The 23956-nt window shown below is 27.1% G+C and overlaps 1 protein-coding gene across 1 annotated transcript; it reads right to left on the bottom strand.

Annotated features, from left to right (window-relative positions):
* Positions 1–700: 700 nt before the first annotated feature.
* On the bottom strand, positions 701–23616 carry LOC129991128 (regulator of nonsense transcripts 1-like). Its single transcript, XM_056098206.1, has 25 exons — positions 23130–23616; positions 18581–18720; positions 18289–18378; positions 18002–18211; positions 16769–16907; positions 16325–16398; positions 15876–16048; positions 15670–15768; positions 15171–15279; positions 13864–14071; positions 12646–12792; positions 10637–10725; positions 10388–10502; positions 10128–10271; positions 9539–9752; positions 9103–9220; positions 8691–8847; positions 7366–7508; positions 5566–5608; positions 5103–5234; positions 4929–5019; positions 3759–3917; positions 3522–3646; positions 2753–2875; positions 701–1416 (listed from the first exon to the last, which is right to left on the bottom strand). The coding sequence occupies exons 1-25, from the start codon at positions 23304–23306 to the stop codon at positions 1291–1293; spliced, it is 3345 nt and encodes a 1114-aa protein (XP_055954181.1). The 5' UTR covers positions 23307–23616; the 3' UTR covers positions 701–1290.
* Positions 23617–23956: the final 340 nt, after the last annotated feature.

Raw genomic sequence — 23956 nt, 5'->3', positions numbered from 1 at the left:
TTGCAAACAAAAGATGAGAATCTACTTGATATCCACAAATCTACTTCAAATTTGAGAAAAATGTTAAATTTTCAACAAGCAGAAAATTGCACATATACTGCTCCAATTGCAAGCAGATTTAAAACAGGTATTTAAATTGTTTTAAAATACTACACATTTAAATATAATGGCTTTTCTTGGAGTAAAAAAAAAAAAGAATTATACCTAAAATAAGCTTTACTGCTGAATGTCAAAAAGAAATTTTAAATGGATGAAAAGATATGATTTCTATCTTAAAAGGAAGTATTAAAAATAAGCTTATAAGGATTTCTTTAAAAATGATTTAAAATGTCATTATAGCTACTTGCTTTTAAAGTCACTTGTGCAATATTGTGAAATTTTTTCTAATAACATAATAATCATTGAATCTGAAGTAACAAGAACAGAAGTGCTACCACCTCAGATCATGACACATTTATAAATATACACAAATAGATAGACCAATTTTTTTAAGCCTGCACTTATGGTAAAGCTACTTCCTCTGCTCGACCAATTAACTATTAAATGGCTGAAACAGAGCAATGTCCATTTGTTAAGTGCCCAGTGGTCCCTGCCAACTCCTTTATAAATCTGTCATCTTGCAGAAAATATGGAACATAACATTACACATACCAAAAATATCAGGAAATTCTCAAGACAAGATATACACAAAAACCCAGCATAACAAAAAGTGAGAATTTAATGTATACAGTTACAAAAGAAAATTGAAAATTTAATGATGAATAAACTGGTTGAAAAATCGAAACAAAAAAATAACACATAACTGCTATGATAAAAAACATCACAAATCACATACACAAAGATTAATTTAAACAATGAAAAAAAATGTTCACACACATTCAAAAAAAAATTAGTCGGGTCCAATGACCACCTGTAATAGTATGATTATGTCCAGATCTGTGAATAACGCCAGCGTTTGAAATATTTCCTGCCACCACTTGGGACTTAGCACCCCTGGGCAGTGTACAAAGCAACCAATATTTAGGGGCATAATCACCCGAACATTGCAATTGCCTGATTCTGTGCTCATCTTTTTTCTGCACACACACATCAATCAGCCGGCAGGAATCTTAACTGGACACATCAACACCGTCAATCAGAGGCCACCATCGACGCCTTCCGTATCTGTGGTAGAGTAGATGCTTGCTTTTATTTTCTCTCTTGAACTGTAGCAGGTATGGAGCTACTTCGTCTGCTTCGTGTTAGGGAACCAGTGGTTGCAGGTCCACTGATCAAGACTCACCCATGACTTCAATATGGCTGAGAAAATTGGCCACCTTGAGATGCTGCAAAGTAGGCCCTGTCACCTTGGTAAGTAGAGTCTTGAGAAAGCATTCCTTCAGTCTGAGAGCGCAATTCATCCACAAGATAGGTATCCTAGAAGTGAGGAAGAAAACATATGTAATTATATATTCAAGATCAGAGATATCAATAAATGTAGCTGGATTTCAACAAATCTATATATATTTATGCTTGTAACATATGCAAGAGATATAGAAACAGTTTGCAAACTTATTAAATTCTATCACTTTTAATTAGACAAGATTAGAACAATAAAAATCTTAATCTTTAAAAATATTTGTATATCTCCTTAATTTCTTCCACGTTATTTTTTGAAGATTTATGATAACTAATGTCAAAGTAAAATAACAAATGAAGATAAATAATTATAAAAGATTCAAAACCAACGCTTATTAAAATTAACATTTCGTAGAAATGCACATTTTGTATTGCCATAGATGTACTTTATATTAAATGGGCAACTATTTTGTTATTATTATTGGTAGTAACAAAGCTGTCCAGTATTCCTATTCTTACTGAAGAAACTTTTTCAATTAATTGGTCAAAACATTGAACAGTGTTTCTGAGTAATGGTCATCAGAAAATGTGCTCAAGATTTCATAATTGAGAATATATAATATTTCAAATTTGCTCTTCCCTCTCTTTTTCAGAAAATTGACTAAAATAATGCCACCGAAACTATAAAACAATATTTTTAGAATAAGAATATTTTTTTTTTCTCCCTTCCAATCCACAAGTTGAAAACATTAGTTGCAAATTTTGCTTATTTTTTCAGGAAAAAAAGAATTTTTCCAGGACCCAGAGTACAGAAAAAAAAAAAATAATAATAAGGAGTTTTCAAAGACCATAGGAACCCTGTTCTTGTTTCTCCCCCCCCCAACCCTGTATTCGAAAGCCAAGTATATAAATCTATTAGCAAAGACTGGTTGAATGCTTCAAATATTAGACTGCATACATTAAAATTAATAAAACATTTAAATAAACAATCAGAATGTATGAAACAATGCTAAATGAAATCAAACAAAAACAGTTTTTTGGCCCACAGCAGAATTTTTCAGCAATCTTGCTGTCAGGAAACATATCTTGAAATAAGTTTGAAATTTCCTAGCAAATTCTATGAATATAATTCTTTATGCACTACAAAGTTTCGCACATAAGCATTGTGAAGACAGAATGAATGGCATAATATTATCTCCAGCTCCTAGACCTGGTAAATGTAGCGGTAATAAAACTTGTTCTCCCTACCTCCAAACTATATAGAATAATTACTACTATTCTCTCTCTCCCTCCCTCCCCTTTCTTTTTTGTTAATGGAGTACTTAAAACAAAACCAAGTCACAAACTGATTTCTCTTTTCCCTCAAAAACTAATGGGAATAAATTTTGTTTTTTTTTTTTGCTTATCAACTTACTTGTGATAACTCTGGCTGGGAGAGCCCAGGTTGAGAAAGACCTGGATAATTGGGTTGACTCATCTGACTCATACTCAGCTGACCTTGTGTAAGAGGACCTTGCGAGAACCCTCCCATCATGTCCTGGAAATAAACAGTCATTTTAACACTAAATATTGCTTTACACTTAGTTTAAAGCAGTTATTTTTTGCAAATATAAATGTGATGCTCCTAGTTAATAATAGCAAATAAACACTTTTTGAAATCAGAAATTAAGTGAATATCATTTGTATACCATGAATTACTTTACATGTGAATGCACATTTACAAACCTAGTATTCCTCACAAACTCTAATATTTGTTGAAGAATTGGTGCACAATTATTTTATTGTCACAATTTTTAATATTTTCTATGTAATCAGAATCTTTGTTATGGCCAATTAAAAAATCATAATGATGAACAAATTCAGTATTTTTCATAATATAATTTGTTACATACTGGAATTCCATGGAAAGGGGAATCTAAAATAGTGAAATAGGATTTCAAACCGACTTGATGATTAAAAGTATATCATTAAATTATTTTGCTTGTTAACTATAATTCAAGTCAAAAAAATTTTATTAAAAAAAATCTAAATTTTACAGGAATGGACATTCAAAATATTATTTATGATAAGCAATAAAAAAAAACTCAATGGCTTTTAATGTTACAATACAGAGATTGATTAAGAGAGAAAAACCTTAAAAAAAAGTAAACTTCATTTTTCAAACCTAAATTGAAACAGCTTACCTGGCTTGCTTGACTGTTGAAACCTTGAGATAAATTCATAGATGTTCCATTTGTCATTGAACGCCCATTAGTTTGCCTTCCGCCACCTTTTCTTGTGGCATTTCGATTCCTTTGATTCTGCCGAGCTATAAAACCATAAAAAATTGCTTCATATTAGACATTTTGCTCACAAAAAGAAATATATTTAATATGCATTCTAAAAGAAGTACATAATGAAATATTTATGAAAATTCCTACCTTGCAGAGCTTGCTGATGCTGATTATAGAAACGGGGTGGTATATGTGCCATATTCAAGAACATACCAACTGGCACTGGCAGATTAGCGACAGCACTCTGTGCTCTTTCAGGACTTATGTAAGATATCTGGTCATGAGGACGGCCATAAAATGCAGGACCTAAAATTTAGTGATTAAAGCCAATAAGTTTTATTACTAATTTTAGCAATAAATATTTTTTTAATTATGAAGTTACAACTATGTATTTGATTTCCGGTTATTTTTAAAAAATACTCAAACCTAATTTTGCGTATAAATGTTGATTACTATTATTTGCTCAATATTGAAGAATTCAATTACATTACATTTATTTAAAACTAAATAAAATCAAGTTTTGAAGGAATAATTAATTATTATTTGGTAATATCATTGCATAACACAACATAAGCACATTTAATGCATTTGAAACTTTTTAAAAATTTCCCACATGAAAAAATTTTTAAGAAAAAAAAATGCAAAAGTATTTAGTTTTGCATATTTTTTTACTTCATGCTGCAATTATTTACTCCATGAAATGCAGTTCATTTTAATGGTAGAAGCGAGAGTATTCAGTTAAAGTAACATACTTACAAAACATGCACATCTTAAATTATCTTTTCGATATCCTGATAAATATTTAAAATCCATTTCCAGATATTTACTACTATTCCATTTATATCTAACTATTCCATTTATAATCTAAATAATCCAGAAGGATTATTTAGATTAATAAGTTTAAATTTTTTTAAAAATGAACTTGCATAAAGGAGCATTTGGACATTTCCGATATTAAGTATTGTTATGTCTTTTTAATAGCTTTAATTGCTTAGGTCTTGTTCTGAACTTCAATAAATGAATAAATATTTTTGAAGTGTTTAATTAATAATTTTGCATCAAGCTAAACATAAATTCCTTTCTAATTATATTAATGTATTTGCCAAATATAAAAACTTAAAATTATGAATTTTTCTAACACATCAAGAAAATTAAACTGATTTAATCATAATGAAGATGAACCATCAGATTTTGAAAACATGCAAAAAAAAAAAAAAAAAAATCACTAAATCAGCTAGCTTTTATATTTAATGTATTGCATTAAAAAGTCATAGTGAGATTGATTTGCTGCATATAAAATAAAATTTGAATACTAACCTCCATTCAAATGAGATGAACGATCATATACACTGCCTGGTATCATAGCTTCCCTGGCATCATACATTGCAGTATTCATGAAGTGTGACCCCTAAAAAGAATTTTAAAGGTTAATAATAGAAAGAGAAAAAAAGTAAATCAACCATTTGATAACATAAGATGATGAATACTCACAGGATTGATGGAATTGGTAAGTTTCCTAGGTTTACTAAACTGAATCATGCTTTCCTTTAAGTTGTTTAAAGGACCTTCTACAAGAACTTTATTTTCCTTATAAAATGTCAGAAGATGATTCCATAATGTTTGCTGAAAAATCAATTAAAATTTAATAAATACATTTACATATTTTTAAAAATATCGAATTATTTCAATACTATTTCGTCTATTTTTAGCTTAAATACAAACACGTATTTACTTTAATATATATATATATATATATTCTTTTTGGATTTAAAATTATGTAAAAAAAACCTTTGATTTTGAATAATAAATTCTTTAAAATAGCTAACAATGAATTCTAATTAAAGTAAAAGTATTAATTATTCCAATGAATAAATCATAAAATACAAATTTGAATGGCAGTCTTATTTTTTATATCAAAGAAGCAGTTAACATAGTATGAATAATTTTAACTTACTTTTGACAAAACTTTAGGATTACCAACAATGATTATGCCATATCTGCAAAAATAAACACAGATTTTGTTTTATATGAAATCTAAAAGAACATCATAGATCATATTAACTTAGCTTAAAACATATAAATTTTTTCAAAAAAGTTAAGCATTATAGTTATTAGACTTTTACACATTTTTATAAAATTTAACTAAACCAAAATAAACAGATATGAAGAAAATATACATCAGATGCAAATACAAATTTTATGTCAACATCACTAAACATCACTAAACCGACATATTATTATTCTACAATTCATTTAATTTTCATTCATTTAATATTTTAATGTGCTACGAATATTAAAAGTCAAAATATCAAAAATTCAAGATCATGACACAAAACAGAAAAATATACATGGAAATTAAGCCGCAAAATTCTTTACTCTCCTTACAGAAAAAAAATGTTCATCAGAATGAATAACAGCAATTAAATTAAACAAATCATAAAGGGGAAAAGAAATATATCATAAGAAATTTCCTAAACCAGAATAGATGCAATAGAAAAGTTTCACATTTAAATAAACAGTTATCAAACTAATAAAAGGAAAAGTAAATGGATTCAGTAACAAAAAATGGAAGTAGTTAGTAATAACTTTTTGCACATGGCAACAGGCAATTGAATATTCAAAAAATAAATTTTTACTTTTTTTTTATCACAGAAATATATTAAATTGCTTGTTTTTCTCCCTTTTATTTATAATTTTGCCATTATCTTAGTTAACCTTTAACTGGGGAGGTGCAATTAACGAGACCGCATGTCAATTTACACTCAAATTAAATTTTCTAATGAATGTATTAGTATGAAAAACAGCTAATATATTTTGCAGATATTTTTCGATATATAGATATGTTTTAGAAATTTTTCAAAATATATTATCATTGTATAATAAATAATATCCTTGAAAAGACATATTACTTTTTAAATCATTTATTTTTACAGTATATGAAGGTATATAGAAGACAATCTAATGTAAAATTCAACTATTATATGAAAGATAAAAAAAATTTACAATGGCTAAAATTGGCCTCTTTTTTTTCTTCTTTTTTTTTTTTAGTAGGCTTGTGTGACTTTCATAGCACGGCTTTCTAGGGCATTTTACACATACAGGTTATGAACTAGTGTACAAATCAACCTATAAATTCCGCATATATATCTCTTGGTATATTAATATATTTTATAAATTTTTCAAAATATATTATCTCTAGAAAAATAAATTAGGTTTGAACATACATATCAGAATCAGTTGAATGCGAACTTTTATCGAAAAACTCTTCTGTACATTTATCCTTATCACTAAAATCCCTTTCTGCTTCATTTAAAAGTGTCCGGAGCACTGCTTCATAATATGATCAGTAAATTGGATGATATGTCAAGGCCCAAGTTTTAGTGCCATCTGCTAAGCCTTGTTTTCACTGGGACACTAACAGGGAGGTGCAGTCTTAGAGACTGCTTTCAAACATATAAATGAATTATTTTAAAAAGCTTCCACTGAAATCGGTTGAAAAAGTGTGCATGTATTGAAGGTCACAAAACAGGAAGCTACAGGGCCAATCCATACAATTGAGCTAAAAATAGAATAGGGGTGACCAAAAATCCATCGCTAGCGGTCTCGCAGACCGCATGTCCCCAGTTAAGGATTAATAAAAAAGCTTTGAAAAATGTAAAAAAAATCACTTATTAATAGTTCATATTACATGACTATTACAATCAATCAACTTTAGAAATTTATATGCAAAAACTATCTATATAATGAAACTTGCCTGGCTCTTGTTAAGGCAACATTCAAACGACGAGGATCATTTAAGAACCCAATTCCTTGATGTTCGTTGGATCTAACACATGACATGATAATCAAATCTTTTTCTCGGCCTTGGAATGCATCAACACTAGCAACTTCAATATCCTATAAAAAATAAATTTATACATAAGAATTTAATAATAAATAAATAAATAAAAACACACATTATTCAGTTTTAATTTCATATTAAATATATATCATAAATGATAAACAAGCTTTGAAACAAATCTGATTACCATTCGCAAGTGTTGCTTTCCGATCCAATCCAATCCAAAGGAGAAAATTAGAACTTTGAAAGAGGAGAAAGAAGAATAACGCAGTAACTTAACAATATGTTGTTAAATCAAATGGTTGATGCAAGTGAAGGCATGAAGGGTAAATTTTGTAAAATAACACATGCTTACAGAGCATCTAAAATTCTGATTTGTTCTTCTATTGCCCTTAATAATTATGTTTAAAATCCTTTTGGGCAACTAGTAGAAGGATAATTTAGACTGATAATTTTTTAAAATTATAATATAATTATTTCAAAAGGAACATCTATAAATTGAATTAACAAATATAGTTTAGTTAAGTTAGATTAAAGTCAGTTTTAAGATTATACTAGGCACTACTGAAATTACAAGGAAAATTTAAACAAGGATATTTTTAACAGTTATATCTCATTCTGTGTTCAGTAAATGAGTAAATATTTGTTGGTGCATATAATCAGTAATGTTGAAACATTTACTTCAATTTCTAGCCATTTGCATATTTTACTATTTCAACAGATGGTAATATTTCATTAAATTTTGTTCATTGAATTGCATGTCTTTCTTTGAATTGCATTTCTTTTCTTTTTCTTAAATTTCTTTCTTTAAATTTCTTTTTATGATATTAAAAAAAATGCATAAATAAATTGAGATAATGAGTAACATCTTTATTATCATATATTAAAAACATCCATTTAAAAAGGTTCATGCGCATAATAAATAGAATTTAAGACAATTAAAGTATCACAGTTTTAATTTTAGTCAATCTGACCAAATCATGGACATGAAGGTCTATCTAAACAATTTATTTAAAGTAAAACATAATTAATATTCTGATGAACCAGCTGGTCAAAAGAGACAACAAGCATATAAGAGCAATTTTTGTGCCTCGTACGTTAATATTTTATAGATAATTCTTTCTACGAGCTAATTTTTTTAAAAAATTTTTAAAGACAACATATATGAAGTAATGGGATCAATTACTCTGGAATTAAGATGGTAAGCAATTAAAGATATATAATATAATTCCACTCACTTGATACAGTTTAGCATGTAGAGAGCCATTGTATTGCATGTACTGTACTAAATAAGCTCTTTGACCTTCATATGGTGTAATAATGCCAATCTGCTCAGGTTTAACGCTACATTTCAAAAACCTTGTAGTGAGTCTTTCTACAAGAGATGCTTCTGTCCTGTAAAGAAATGTAAACATTATGCATTTTACTTAATTTTTAATAAATTAAAACAGATTATGCTAGTAAAAGACAAGAATATATTATATATATGTGTGTGTAATAAATTCCTTTTTTAGTGATTTTAATTTAAATAACTGAAAATAGGTAAACCATTAAGACAAGTATAAAAGATTTTACAAAAGTAGAAATATAAATCATTAACATAAAAATCAAACATTATAAACTGTTCCCGATTTAGACACTATATTTTACCTATTCAAATATGAAGTTCCAGATCCTGCTATTTCTTCCTGTCCTTGACAAGCATAAAAAAACATAGGTTTATCAGGCTGGGGCCATGGAAAATCTACTCCTTTCATTTTTCTCTCCTCTGAAAGAGATAAATATTACGTTTTCAGACATTATATAGTTAATGAATCCAAAATAATAAAAAGATAACTCATTCGTTCATGCATCATGGAATCTAAAAAGATCTTAAAGTTTCCACAAACAGTTATGATAGCACATTACCAAAAGAGAAGATGTGACATAATTTAATAAAATAAACATTTAAGTGGTTAGGAAATATGCTATGCTTTAATAATTATTACACACATAATAACAAAAGCTTTGTAATAAGCAATAAAAGACTTAATTTAAAAACAATTCATGCTCAGTTATATACATTTGCAAAGATAAATATACTTACCAGCATAAACTCCATTCTGAAGCGATCCTTCATAGAAAAAGTTAGAGGGAAATTTACTCAGCTGAGGGTGCATCCGATACTGAACTTCCAATCTAAGAGGCCTAATTCCCAAGACGACCAATCTTTCAAAAAGAGACTGTGAAAGTCCAGCTCGAGCTGCTTTCTTGCACATCACAACAGGTCCCAGCTGGCAATGATCTCCAACAAGTATCAACTGTTAAACAGAAGAAGATATAAATGTAAGATAATCTTTAAGAAATTGAAAGGTTACTCTTGTATTAGTTAACTATCAATATGTTAAATCAGAAATTATTTTAAAAATATTTTCAAACAATATAAAAAAATAGCTTTTTAAAAACTTTACGGAAGCAATGTTTTAATATTTGACATATCATTATGTCAAGTAAAACTAAGACAGTTTGTTAAATCAATCGTTTATAAAATAAGAAATCTTAAATGGGAGGGAGATTCATTTCCATTAGAAACATTTCTTCTTGAAATCCAAATTATTTTACAAAATAAATTAGAACAAAATTTCAGTAATAACATTATCAATTTCTATATGCAAATAGTAAAATCTAAATTATACCTGCTTTGCACCAAGAACAACAGGAACCATACACTCAGGTTCAGTGGCCTGCATGCTTTCATCAATAAGAATGGAATAAAATTTAAATTTCTGGAGACGAGGATCTCCGGCACCAACACAAGTACAGCAAATAACATCAGCAGCCTAATAATGAAGGAAAGGAAACATTAGTCTATTACACAAAAATTGAATAAAATAAAACTTAGCATTTTTTAAACCAATTACAGCTTGGAAATGATATAAAAAAAAGCCACACTAACCTCCAGGAGCTCCCTTTCACAAGCCTTTTTAAGAGTTCGATAACGTTTTTCATCAGCAGATGACAATTCACCAGTTTCATCTTTAAGTTGCTGTAGTTTATGGAGTTCAGAATGGCTATACAATTCAAAATATATATTAATAATAAAACAAGATAAATATTACACAAATATAATACATAAATACATCAAAAACATAAATATAGCAAATATAATCAATTTTGAGAAGCATGAATATAAAAAAAAGCATACCCTTCTAAGTTTCGGATTTGGTTATGCAAAGCCAAGAAAGATACTGGAGAACTAATTGCTTCACGACTTTTTGCACATAAACGTACAACCTATTAAGAAGAATCAAACATTAGTAAAATTTACATGAGAAGATTCTTTTACTTACGTCTTTTAAAAATCAATTAACTATGATCAAAGACAAAGAATTATGTTTTTTTTTCCCAATAATTTTATTTTTATATATTTGCAAATGGGATACAACACAACATAAAAACACATAAATATGATATATTGTTTTCCATCCTGCTGATTTTTCCCTATTCCAACTATCCCTCTTGCACTCCTCTTCCCACCATTACAAATTTATTTACTTGCCAAATCAGGTAGGCTACAGAAATTGTTCCCAGATTAAACTTGTAACATTTCCTTGACTTACAGCTGCTAATCATATTATTTTTCTGACTTTCTACTATTAATAATCACTATGCATACAATATACATTATTAAAAATATTTTTCTTTTAATGCTTTGAGCTGATATCCAGCTTTCCCTTTTTTTTCTTTCAAAATTTTCACTTAATTCCTTTTCTCCTTTCGTTTCTTTTCTTAATATTCTTCATATTCGGTACATGAATTTCTCGCATTTAAAATCAACTATTTTAACACATCAACACATTCCACAATTTGCTTGAATGCAGTCATAAACAATTCTTTTTGCAAAGAGTATTTGTTCTTTCATAATCTACCAAAGACTGACTGATCTTAACTTATTGAAAATCCTCTCTCAGCATTACTGTTACTATGAGAAAGCCTCATTGCTATTTTTAGTAATAATATGGCATCGTGAAAATGTTACGAGTTGAAAGCAGGTCAAACCAAAATTTATTCACTTTTTCTGTTCTTTGAATAGTGAAAATAATTCATTCAGAAATTTTCATCTAAGTTATTAGACAAATTGATCAGCTTAAAACTCTTCTTATCATAATGAAATTCCAAGAAGTTGCTATATCTTTGAAAGAAAACTGTCACCGATTATTATTATGATCCTTTTGTCAATATTAGTTTTCAGATGTAGAGAAATGACTGTGTGAAATCAACTATCATGCGCATGACTTACACGAAAGGTTTGTCCTCCAATTCTTAGATATTTTTACAAACTTCCCCGACTTTTCCACATAGATAAAATTCCCTGATATCCCAGTTCTATCACCAACCTGCTATAAAATGTCACCAGAGGATAGATTACAAGTTGCTTTATACAAAATAAGACTTAAAAATCATACGAAAAGTTGCATTAACCGAAAATTCATGCGAAACAAGACAGATAATTTGACAACAAAGACAATGCATGTGAATAATATATCATTAAAAGAAGAAAAAGTATAAGTATATAAAGAATAACATAGAATAAGTATATACCTATAAAAAATATGATGGAAAAATACAATTATTATTTAATGCATTGATGTGAATGTTAGAATGATTCTATACAGTTTATTTATGATTACAAAGCTTCTTACACTTGCACAAAATGCTCTAATATATATTATATTATAGGGCAATGGGAATAGCAAGGCTCAAACCTTAATGCCTGTTTATTTTGTGTAATACATTTATTTTTCAGCTTAGAATCATTGAATCAGAACTTATTTTAAATGCATAATTTAAAATTTGTTTCTGGAAAGAGCTTGAAATATAAGAAAATATATATTATTACGATATATCCATTATAATATAGACATACTTCTAAATAAAATTACTTTCATTGCTTAATAAAAAAAAAAAAGCTTTCTAAAGTTGACTCATAGTTTCCAATTACCTGAAGGAGAAGGATATCTTTTATAAAGTGAATTTTAACTGACAGCCACTATGTAATATATATTCCCTCTAAGTACACTGAGACTGTTCATAGAGGAAGAGATTAAAATTTGTTAAGTATATTTCTACAATTTTTAATCGTGTTTCAAGTATTTCACGCATGCATGTTTCAAGTATTTTCAGTTTACATTAAATAATAAAAATACAGTTTACCTTTAATCCAGTTCGATGTATTTTCTCAGTCAACTGATCTACTGCAATATTACTAGGAGCACAGACTAGAACTGGACCATTATTCTGGCGAACTAAATGATACACAATTGTAGCTGATGTAACAGTTTTTCCAGTACCTGGTGGTCCCTATTTAAAAGTCAACAATTGAATATTCAGCATTCAGGTGAAGGCTCAATCTATGTATTTAATTAAATATTTCCAAATAATAAAAGTATGAATTTATAAATTCAATATTAATTGTTAACTTTGTTTCATATTGGAAGAAACTAACAACCACTTAGGATCATTATTTTTTTTTATTTTTTTTTTTATTTTTTTTACATTTAGTGACTTGAATTCTAGACTATTAACTAAAAAAAAGTATCTTTTGCTTTCAAGAATTGAATTTCAAAAAGTTTCACTAAATGCAGGTCTTCTAAGAGAAAAACCTGAAAATGCTTTCCCTTCTTTCAATAATGTTAAAAGGAGCCTTTTCAATTTTAACCATTCACAGCATTATGGATTCAAAAATTCAGTAGTGATTATAACTGTTAGTCCACAATCTTTGAATATCATGCATTGCAATATAACACATAAGGAATTTTATGGGGCAATTAGAGAAGACTGAAAATTTACAGAAAAATGGGAGAGTGAATTTCAATTTATTACTCGTACACAACTGTACCATTCTATAAGCAAGTGAAAAAATATTTATGCACAACAGTTGTATCAACCATAACAAAAACAAAACAAAAAAAACCTGTATCTATCAAGATTAAGTTCAGCATAAGAGGAAATAAAAGAAATTTCTGCAAAGAAAATTTCTCGATTATAACTGCATTAACAACGGTTTAATAATGCAGTAAATATCTTATTTTATCATTTCAACTAAATGAAATATAAAAAAGAGCAAGATGAATTAACTGACAGAGATGAAATGTCAAATGAAAAAATAAACATTCATAAACAGAAAGTACTCAAAATAGCATGTCACAAAAAGATAAAATGGGCATTACATACGAAACAAAAAACATTTTATAGAAAATAAGCAGATTGTTTAACTATTATTCTCAATTTTCATAATTGATCCAAATATAAAATATTATAGTATTCATGTGATTCCATTACTATATAATTAAGACAGAAAAACTCTGCACCCCCTATTAATTTTTAACCAATGAGGAGCAGTAATTCAGAAATGAAATAAAATATACTTACTTGAATTAGCGACAGTGGTCTTTGCATAGCATGCTTAACAGCAAATATTTGTGATCTATTCAACTCTGGAAGATTAGGAGCCGAGAAATGTTTGGGTAACTGATTTCGCATAACAACATCTTCAACTTCATGCCCCAGTAATTTATGATAAATATATGCTGAAACTGATGTTTCATCCACAGCAAATTTACGCAATGCAGACTGCATCCTATAAAATAAATTATAAAAATATTAACTTACCAAAATTTATTACAGAAATAAGCTATCCAAAAACATTCAAATACATAATTTCTTCAATCTTCACAAATTTTACTTAAAAAAAAGTTTTGTAATAAGGGAGTATGTATATTTATTATGATCGATATGTGGATTTTTCTGATGACTTTAAAAATATATTAAATTATTTAAGGTAAAACAGGTAATTAAAAACTTAGTTTTTACATAGTTTGCTTGAAGCAAAAAAAAATATATATTGCCTATGAATATAAATTATACAATGTTGGTCTCTACACCATTTTTTGAGATTTTTCTAAGCAGTTTTGAAGCCTTAACTAATAAATTTAATGAAATAACCAAATATTTATTTTTCTTGTCTTATATTTTACATCAATAATCTGGTGTTACTGGGTGTCGAATATAATAGAATGGATCATATTTTATTTTTTTAGTAACAAATAACAAGTATTTTTGATTAATTTTTTAAAACAAGATTGAAAATATTAATATTTATTGTCACATATTTAAAAATTGTTTCATTTCTATGCAAAGAATACTTTTTATTGTGTACATTTTTATGAAATATGATGCACATTAGGATTAGTAAGGGGAAATACAACAGACAGTCAGTATTTATTAGTCCTGTCCTGCAAGAACATTTTATTTTACAGTTATCCATACCAAAGGAATCAAAAAAACTTTATGACCATACTTTCAATTTATCATATTTAATGCCTGATGCATTAAATATAAATTTAAGTATTTCTCTAGAAAATTAAGCACTTTTAAGGTGTTCAAAATAAAATCTATATTTTATTCAATCTCAAAAATTCACTTTGACTTTTTCCCCCTTTCATTTTGCACATTAATGAGGGATTTCTTCCCCCCCCCCAAACTTCGAGTGATTAATAATTCTTTTAAAAGTAGAAAATTGAAATACGACAGATTTATTTATCTACTTTGAATTTGCTGATTTTAAAAATAGTTTTTCCAAATAGAAAGGTTTTTATTTCAATGCAACTGAAATAGATAACTATCAGTTTTGCAAAAATAATGTTTATTTTTAAGAATATAAAATAAATAATTATTACCTGTCAAACGATGTAGACTTCCAGACAAAATCAACAACAAAATTGGAAGTGCATTCCGAGGGTACATTTGAATTTAACTTCATTTCTATTCCAACTTCTTCACTATAGTCTGATCAACACGTTAAGAAACAAACCAAATACATTTTTTAACACATATACATCTAGTTCTAAATAAACTATCACAACTCTAATTTAACATAGTTACCTAATTTTCTTTCAATTTTAAGAGCTAAAAAAAAGTGAAGAGCAAATTTAATGTTCATATTTTTAATTCTTCATTTTTTCATGATTAAATAATCTTAAATTTAAAGATTAAAAAAATTTAAGAAATAAAATCACCAATATTCAAATTAAAATTAAATTATTTTAAAAGAAAAGATTTGAACAGAATACAAATTTTTAAATATAATAGGATGCATATAAAGTGAAATTATAATAAAAATATAGGAACTTCATGTAAATCAACAAAAATGAATGAAATTTAAAAAACAAAGGATACTGTCAGGAATTTTAATAACATGTCCCACACCAAACCAAGGCTTGTGCAATTCACCCAGATAGCGAAGTCTTAACTCATCACCATGCATTAATCTCATATCTGAAAATATATTAATACACAAATAAATCAATATAAAAAATTTATAAGTGTGATAATATATATATCAATTAAAGTATATTATTATATAATATATATATAAAACTAACCTGTATCAGACTTAGCAATCGTGAAATATGCTATCATCTTTTTGTTCAAGCCAATATCCCAACGGACTTCAATGTTATCTTGAGTTTGGGACTCCTTCAATTTTTTATCATAATCAGCTTCCATCTTCACAAGGGGCCCAAAAATATTTTGGTATTGATAACCATCCTCATATCTAAAGATTATTTTCAAGAACAAATATAAAAAAATATTGCTACACATTTTTAAAATCTAAGATACACACAAAAAAAAAAATTAAAGCCATGTTTTTCATAACAAAACAGAATTCAAAATAAGAGCAAAAGAGCAATTCAAAATTTAAAAATACAATAATACTTACAAAAATAACATTTTTATTTCATATTGAAAAATTAAATGAAATATGTAAATAAAAAATTTTAAATATATCTTCAGATAGCCATTTATGTAATATATTTTGATAAAATAATACCTTAAAAGGACTTGCTGTGGTTCTTCATCAACTCCAGGTTTTTCCAAGTCTTCAAATGATGCATCAACATTATCCTGCAAAATGCGATTAATAATTCTTAAAAATTAAATTCCTAAAAGCAGTTTATACAAACACTCAATAAAATAAAGATAAAAGGATTATTCAACAAGCATATTTTTCCCTTTATTACAAATAACAAATAGTTAAAAGATTTTTTTTTCTTTTTTTTTTTTTCCAAAACAATGTATTCAATATAGTCAATATTAAATAAATAGTTATTGTATTTCAATACAATTATTTTTCATTTTTAATAACAGCAACTTAAAAATATTCACCTACTTGGTTTTAAAATTAAAAATTTAAATTTTTTGAAAACAGGTTATACATTAGCAGACTTAAAGCTAATATAAAAATAGAGTGAAACAGAATAATTTTATTTCATACCTTCCACAACTCCTCTAGCTTATTAATCTGTGCAGCACTAACTTGACGTGCCCGCAACTGTTCTTGTTCCTGAGGTATTTTAACTAACCATGCCAAGAAACTTCGATCACTAATAAGAGGTTTCCATTGGTCAGGATCCCTATTAAAAATTAAAGATTGTTAAAATCTCAGGGAAAGATTTGTACTCATCTTTTTAACAACTTTTCAGCAATTAAAAAAAGTTTATATAGATAAAAACTAGCAAATAACATGTGAAATCTATAACAACTGGGTTAAATAGACAAATCAAAAAAAAAAAAAAATTCTTAAACAAATACAAATGAGAATAATTACGATATTTTAAAATATTTTTTTTCACAATAATATGCTTTGTTGTTACAATAGAAATATGTAAAAATATTTTAATTAAATTTCTGGTTAAAAAAATTTTTTAATCCATTCTTTTCCCTAATACCTAAGAAACAATCTCCTATCAAATTTAATGTTCTTAACTTCAATGGTTTGTTATTTATTGCTTTGTCAATTAGGGAAAATATGTAGAGATTTCATTAGGAAAAAAAATAAAAGTAACAAAAATAAAAGCAAAACTCATTGGAAAAAAAAAAAAGGTAGAATCTGACCACTTAAGAATAAGTTTTTAAAACTTTAAATTTTCTTTTGATAGTTTAGTTGAAATTTTTTTTATAAGAACTAAAGTTTGACGAGATTCACTCAACAAACAATTTTCAAATGGATGGAGACTTTTAAAAAGTCTACTGACAATTCAAAGAAGTTGAAACAAAACTGAAAGAGATATCAGTGGATTAATACAGAATAGGCAAATGTTTTTTGAGGAGTGTGTTAAAAAAATAAAAATAAAACCTTCATGATAAGATAATGATAAAATTCATTTAAATGAACTAAAAATAATTTTAAAAAATCCTTTAATACTAATATAATAAATGAAACTGATTGTATTTCTAAATCAGTACATTTTCCTATAATTAAAATATTTTTAATAGCTACAAGATTTAAAAATATGCAACAGACTAGACAAAATCTCTAAACACATTCTGTCAATCCTAGATTGCAATTTGCCTATCACTGAACTAAAATTTTCTTCAAAACTCATTAAAAATGTAAGCAATTAACATTGCTGCATCATAAACAAGATTTATGTAGGATCAAAATCATGCTAAATAAATCCCAAAATATTTAAAGTAAATAATAGATGTAAATTAAAACAATACAAACCAATTCATATCTTTCAAGCTGCTCTGAGCTGCACATGGCTGGCGACACAATAAAACAACAACCGAGTCGGCTTTGGCAGGAATAAATCCAAGAACAAAAACATTTCTACAGCCACAGCTATAACATTCCAATACTGTTTCTCCTAAAGGCCCATCTTTGTGAAGAGTTACTTCCTTATGCTTAGCTCGTACAAGATGATTTATGATATGGCTAAAAGAAATCAAAAATTAGAAAAACAAAAAACAATTATTAAAAAAAAATAATAATAATAAAAAAAAAATACCAACCTTCCGGATGTATTTCCTCTGCCATTACAAAACCATCGTTTGCAAACATTGCACTGAACAACACAACTAGGATCATGTATACCGCAGTATCTAAACAAAATTATAAATTCATGAAAAAAATCTGCAACTTATCATGCTGATCAGATTAAAGCAATGTTCAAAATGAATTCAATTTCGAAAAAGATATCAAAAGTACTGTAATAGAATATAAACATCACAATAATTACTTTCTCAATAATTTATATCTTTTAGTAAGTGAATTTAAAGCTAATAGAAAATATTATCAACTTACTTGCAAGCATGTTCAGGTAAGTCTTTGGTATAGTACTGATCTTCCTCTTCTTCTTGGAAGGTTAACTCTCCAAGACCTTGGCTTGCAGTGCATACATCTCTGTCTAATCCATTTGGCAAGGATAAATCGGGACCATTCAACTACAAAATATAATAATCAGTAGTAAATGGACACAAATGACTGAATTTATTATTTTATGAAAATTAATGATATGTTCATGGCTATAATAAGAGAATTTATTATTTTTATGTTCCTATAAAAGCATTTCTGAAAACACTAATACTGTATAAAGTCATGTAAAAAAGTATTCAGATACTTTAACAGGGAGTGGGGAGGAATGAAATCAATTGTAAGTTATTTTTGGAAATAATTATTTTTTATAATTCATAAAACATAGTATTAGACATAATTAAAAAAAAAGAGAGAAGGAGCTGAATGAAATAATTATTCAGCTGTTACATCTTTCACTACCAATAAAGTAATAAAAGATGTAAAAAAAAATAATAAATGTAAAAAAAAAAAAAGTATTCAGATAGTGAGAGAAACCAAAGTCTTTTGGTGATAAATCAAAAGAAATTAAATGCTCACTTGTTTTAGGGTATGTTAACCCTTTGATTTGACTTTCACAATAACAAAAATCGGTAAGTATTTCGTAATGCAAACATGGGTAAAATAAAAACTCAAAATTAGAATTGAAATTAAAAATTCATTATAGATCACCAGAAAAAAGGGGAGAAAAAACTATTCAAAAAATTATAATTTATAAATATATCAACAGTATTTAGTACATTTTCTAAATACAGGAAAACTGATTCTGTAGAAAATGAAACATACACAACGGTCTTTATTTTTCATATCTCATGAGCAGAAGTGGTTTGTTAAAAGAAAAAAAAAATCACTTTCAATCTGAAGATAACTATAGTTCAATTAATGCTGGATGCTAGAAAATATTCCAACAAAATATTTTATCTCTAAACCTTAAGTAAGATAATGGAGGTATTCTTAAGTTTCTAGAAGGAAGTTAGTAAAATGAAGCAGAGGGAAAAATTGAAATTCTCGAGATGCTATTTTTTAAAAATACAAGTTTTGAAGAAAGAAAAAAAAATATCCCCCGCCAATTCCCCTTTGATAAAAAATAAAAGTGTTTGGTTCAAATGGGAAAAAAAAATGGATGGAGGAAATATAATACTGAGCTTAACATCTTGCTACAGTGAACATGACCAACTTGTCTGGGGTTATAGAAATCACTTTAAAACAAAACAAAATCTAGAGTTTATTGGTAGCAAAGTCATAATATATGGTTAGTTAAACATTCTTAAAAGAAATATAAAGCAAAGTGCCCAAAAAATGAAAATTTCAACCAATTTTAAATTATATCAAGACAAAAATCCAAAACACACATATAATACTTATCAGCTATAGTCTCTCTGTCATTGTCCAATAGTTATTAAAGTACTAACCCTAAGTCCTTATCTTAATCTTATAGAATATTTATAACATAATATGATACAATGTTTACTTAAAAGTAATATAATACACAAAATTATCTGGAAAAGAAACTAATTGAAGTATTAGTCAATTCAATGCAAAGTTTATTAAATCTAATTAAAAAAAACAATGATAGGCTAACAAAATAATGTTTTCAAGCAGTAAATATTTATTAACAAAAAAAATCCAAATACTTTTTGAAAATTTGTGGAAAAAATATAATTATATTTTAATTTTTAAGTTTAACTATTTCAGTAACATATGTATTTTCAACGTGTAGGATTTAAAGACAAGATTCATTTTATAATTTTAATATTTTTTTATTTGGTTGAATAAAATTTTATTCATCTTGCTTTCGTAATACTTTTTTCGGGGTGATTTCCTTTTCATAAAATATACAATATTTTTTGACAATATTTCTTTCCATCTTCCAACTTGTTATTTTTATTCTCCTTTACTTTTTGTGTAAATATAGCAAAATTCAATCAAAATTTAAGGACCATTTAAATGTTACTTTCAAATACAAATAATTAGAAATAAATACAAAGTTTGATTCTAAAAGGATATCATGAAATATTATACATGGTTGGCAATATACAGTTAAGTGATGAATTAGAGATGTATATTTTAAAGTAAATGTAATAAACTGGTGATTATGTATTATCAGTTTTTATTCATAATTACCAATAAGTTTGATTATGAATGATCACTTATGATTTATCACATTTACATATAAAACATTACATATACAATTCATTGTTAAAATTAGCAATTAATTAGCATTGTACAGCTATTCAATGAAAAATCAAAAAAGAACCTCTTCCATCTGCTACTTCTTCATAACTTTCACCCTGTCTGAAATTTTATACATCCTCTATTGATATAAAATATATTAAATTTGGAAGAGTTTCTTTTAATGAAAAAAACAAAATACTTCTAGAAGAATAAGCTTAAATGCAAAAAAATGATGTAGGTGAAATTAGATTTTCAATGAATCCCTTTTTGTTTATGTAAATTTTGACCTAAAGAATTTGAAAAAAAAAAAAAAATTATAACATTTAAATGAATTATTTGACTACTTTTTTAAATGTATTCAGTTAAGGAAAAAAAATCCCTTAACCCAATACCTACCATTAAATTGTTCAACACAACCCTTTTTAACTTTTTGGATTTATTAAGAAATAAAAAAAAGACATTCTTAGATTTAAAAAAAAAAAAAGAAGATATTGTATTATTCTTATGAATTCAAATCAAAATCATTCACCTTTTTCATATTTACACTTTAAAAAGTATGACTTCCAAATGTTCTATGCAAATAATTCTATTCTAATTCATATTAACAATACCTTTAATTCCTTCAATTAATTGATGGCTAGAATTATAATTAACTACTAAAATGTGTACATGAAGAAATAATATTTCATGAAAATAAGGAGCAGAAGTTCCAATGTGATCAATACAAATAGAAACAGATCAGCCAATAATTGCTTCATGTAACTATAACATTATTGAATAAAATTAATCCACAGTATCACGTCAAACTAATCATTTTTCATTACTGTGCTTTAAAATGAATGACAATGTAGTTCCAGTATGTTAAAACTTCAATATCCAAATTGCTCTAAAATTCAAGATATTTAAAGCAATTCAGCTAAAAATTAACCTATAAAATAATAATAAAGCTTACGTTATGCCATTTTTTTATATATCTTAGCATTGTATAAAACTAATCCTCTCCTGCACAGTAATGTGTTAAACAAAATGGCAATACCACCAGTTTATTAAACTTTTAGAATTCAAATTGAGCTAAATGTCCAAGATTATGCCTTTTTTCTCATATTAATTCATCATATGAATAAAGAGTGAATTGATAAAATTGCATGGAAAAAATTTTCCATGCAATTTTCCATGGATTAAATTTTCTGTATTTATTTTACATTTTAAATGATTTTCCTACATTCAATCATAAATATTGGTTGATACAAGTACTTGTGTGTTTATCACATGCCAGCAATTAATCACTAATAATGTCATGTTAAGTTATTTAACTATATTCACCAATTACATGTGGTTAGGCTAAAAGTTCATCAATGGCAAGTGATTAATACACAAGTAGCATCATATAATATGCTTTTATTATTCTCTTTACTAAACATTTTACATTATTTCTTTAATTCAAATTGGTTCAAGAAAATCCTAAAATGCATCAAAATATTTATTTTATTCTTATCAATAAGAAGTAATGTAACATAAGTAAAATATAAATGGCGATTTTTTTTTTTTTTTTTTTTTACACTCTATTATTTAGCTATGCATTTATTTAGATTTAGTTTTCATGTAAAGTTGAAATTCATTTTTCCCTCCATGCAAAAGAAAAATTCATCACTTTCTTGCTTTAAATATAATGCCATGTGCCAAAGAAATTATTTAGTACAATAAGTAATTACACACTGTAAGCATTAAAATTTTACATAAACAGTTCATGTTAACAAATTAGAAGAAAACTTATGATGGTACAGAAAACAAAATAATGCAACTGCAATATTATTTCATAAGTTGTTGTTTTTTTTAAAAAAAGGCATTTAATACTAATTAACTTAGCATTTTTAAAAAAGGCTAAAATAAAGTGAAAAATAAAATCAATATTATATGATTAGCAGATATAAAATTCTGACCTATCTTTACTGAGATACCTATACGAGTAATTAAACAATGTATCAGGTTAGAATTTGAAATAAATTCAGTGTAAATTAATAAAATTTATGATCGATATGAAAAAATAAAATCTCTACAATTTTGCTTTATTCTGGAAAGCATGATTTCTGCACACATTCAGAAAAATACACTCAAATTTTACAAATCTCAGGGTGCAAACCCTAAAAATCTACTTGTCAAACACGTGTTACTTAAGAAGCAAGATTACTCTTAATACGAGGGAATACAAATTAAAGTAGTTATGAATATCTACGATTTGAACGAATATGTTTGATGGGTCAAATAAACACATATCTAAGCCTAACTAGAAATTGTACTTCAAAAAATATCAAATAAAATGAGTTACCTGACTTCTTGTAGACTGACTCTGATCTAGTTGAGAAGCCTGGGTTTGGGAAGCCAACGAAAAATCTGTAAATTCAAAATCAGACCCCTGTGTGTCTGCGCCTAATAAATCATTACCCTCTTCAGGGTCCAAAAAAGTCAATGTTTCTGCAGTAGGAGCATAAGCGTCAACACTCATATTTCTTCAGATGAATTAACTACGAAATGATTACACTAAAATTTTAACGAAAATTACACAATCTCAGTTACAGATGATAGTGCACACTTGTTCTAGGAGATTGTACTACGCAAAAGTTCCATTACATACTTCATATAAACAAGCACTATTGTCAATAAAATATACGTAAACTTATATGCACGAAGAAACCTATGTAGAAAGCAAATTTTAGAAGATCCAATTTTAGGAAGTAAAGTCAACACAAACACATACACTATAATAGCACGTAACACTGCTAAAACATTTTCTGCGGGACTGTTATATATAGTGATGAGTCGGTCAAATAATAAGGACTCAAAGAACGGTCTGCGTTGGACCAATGGCAAGGTACATTTCAGGTTACTGTACTATTATAAAAGAGCTTCGTCCAATCATAAGCCAAATTTCTTGCTTGAAGCTGCATAAACATCAAGAATGTTTGTCACAAATCTTTTTTATTGCTATTTGGCGAGAAATCGGAGAAAATGTGTGATATGAAAATCAATGTAAGTACTACGTAGCCATTATAATTTCTCCAGAAAAATGAGATTTTTCTTATTTTATTTGCAGCTATACATTTTAAAGAGTTAAAGATAATTCAATTATTTTTTCAGGATGCTTTTTCTAGAAAA

The sequence above is a fragment of the Argiope bruennichi genome, chromosome 2 (genome assembly GCF_947563725.1).
Source record: "Argiope bruennichi chromosome 2, qqArgBrue1.1, whole genome shotgun sequence".
Lineage (NCBI taxonomy): Eukaryota > Metazoa > Arthropoda > Arachnida > Araneae > Araneidae > Argiope > Argiope bruennichi.
This window is presented reverse-complemented; position numbering and strand designations above follow the sequence as displayed.

Bases quoted from the DNA above. Each gene is read 5' to 3' on its own strand.
- LOC129991128 (XM_056098206.1), bottom strand. From the start codon at position 23,306: ATGAGTGTTGACGCTTATGCTCCTACTGCAGAAACATTGACTTTTTTG. The intron at 14,072-15,170 runs GTAATAATTATT...TTTATTTTATAG, and splicing joins AAGTCTACATCGTTTGACAG to GATGCAGTCTGCATTGCGTA. The intron at 3,918-4,928 runs GTTAGTATTCAA...ACTAAATTTTAG, and splicing joins TTCATCTCATTTGAATGGAG to GTCCTGCATTTTATGGCCGT.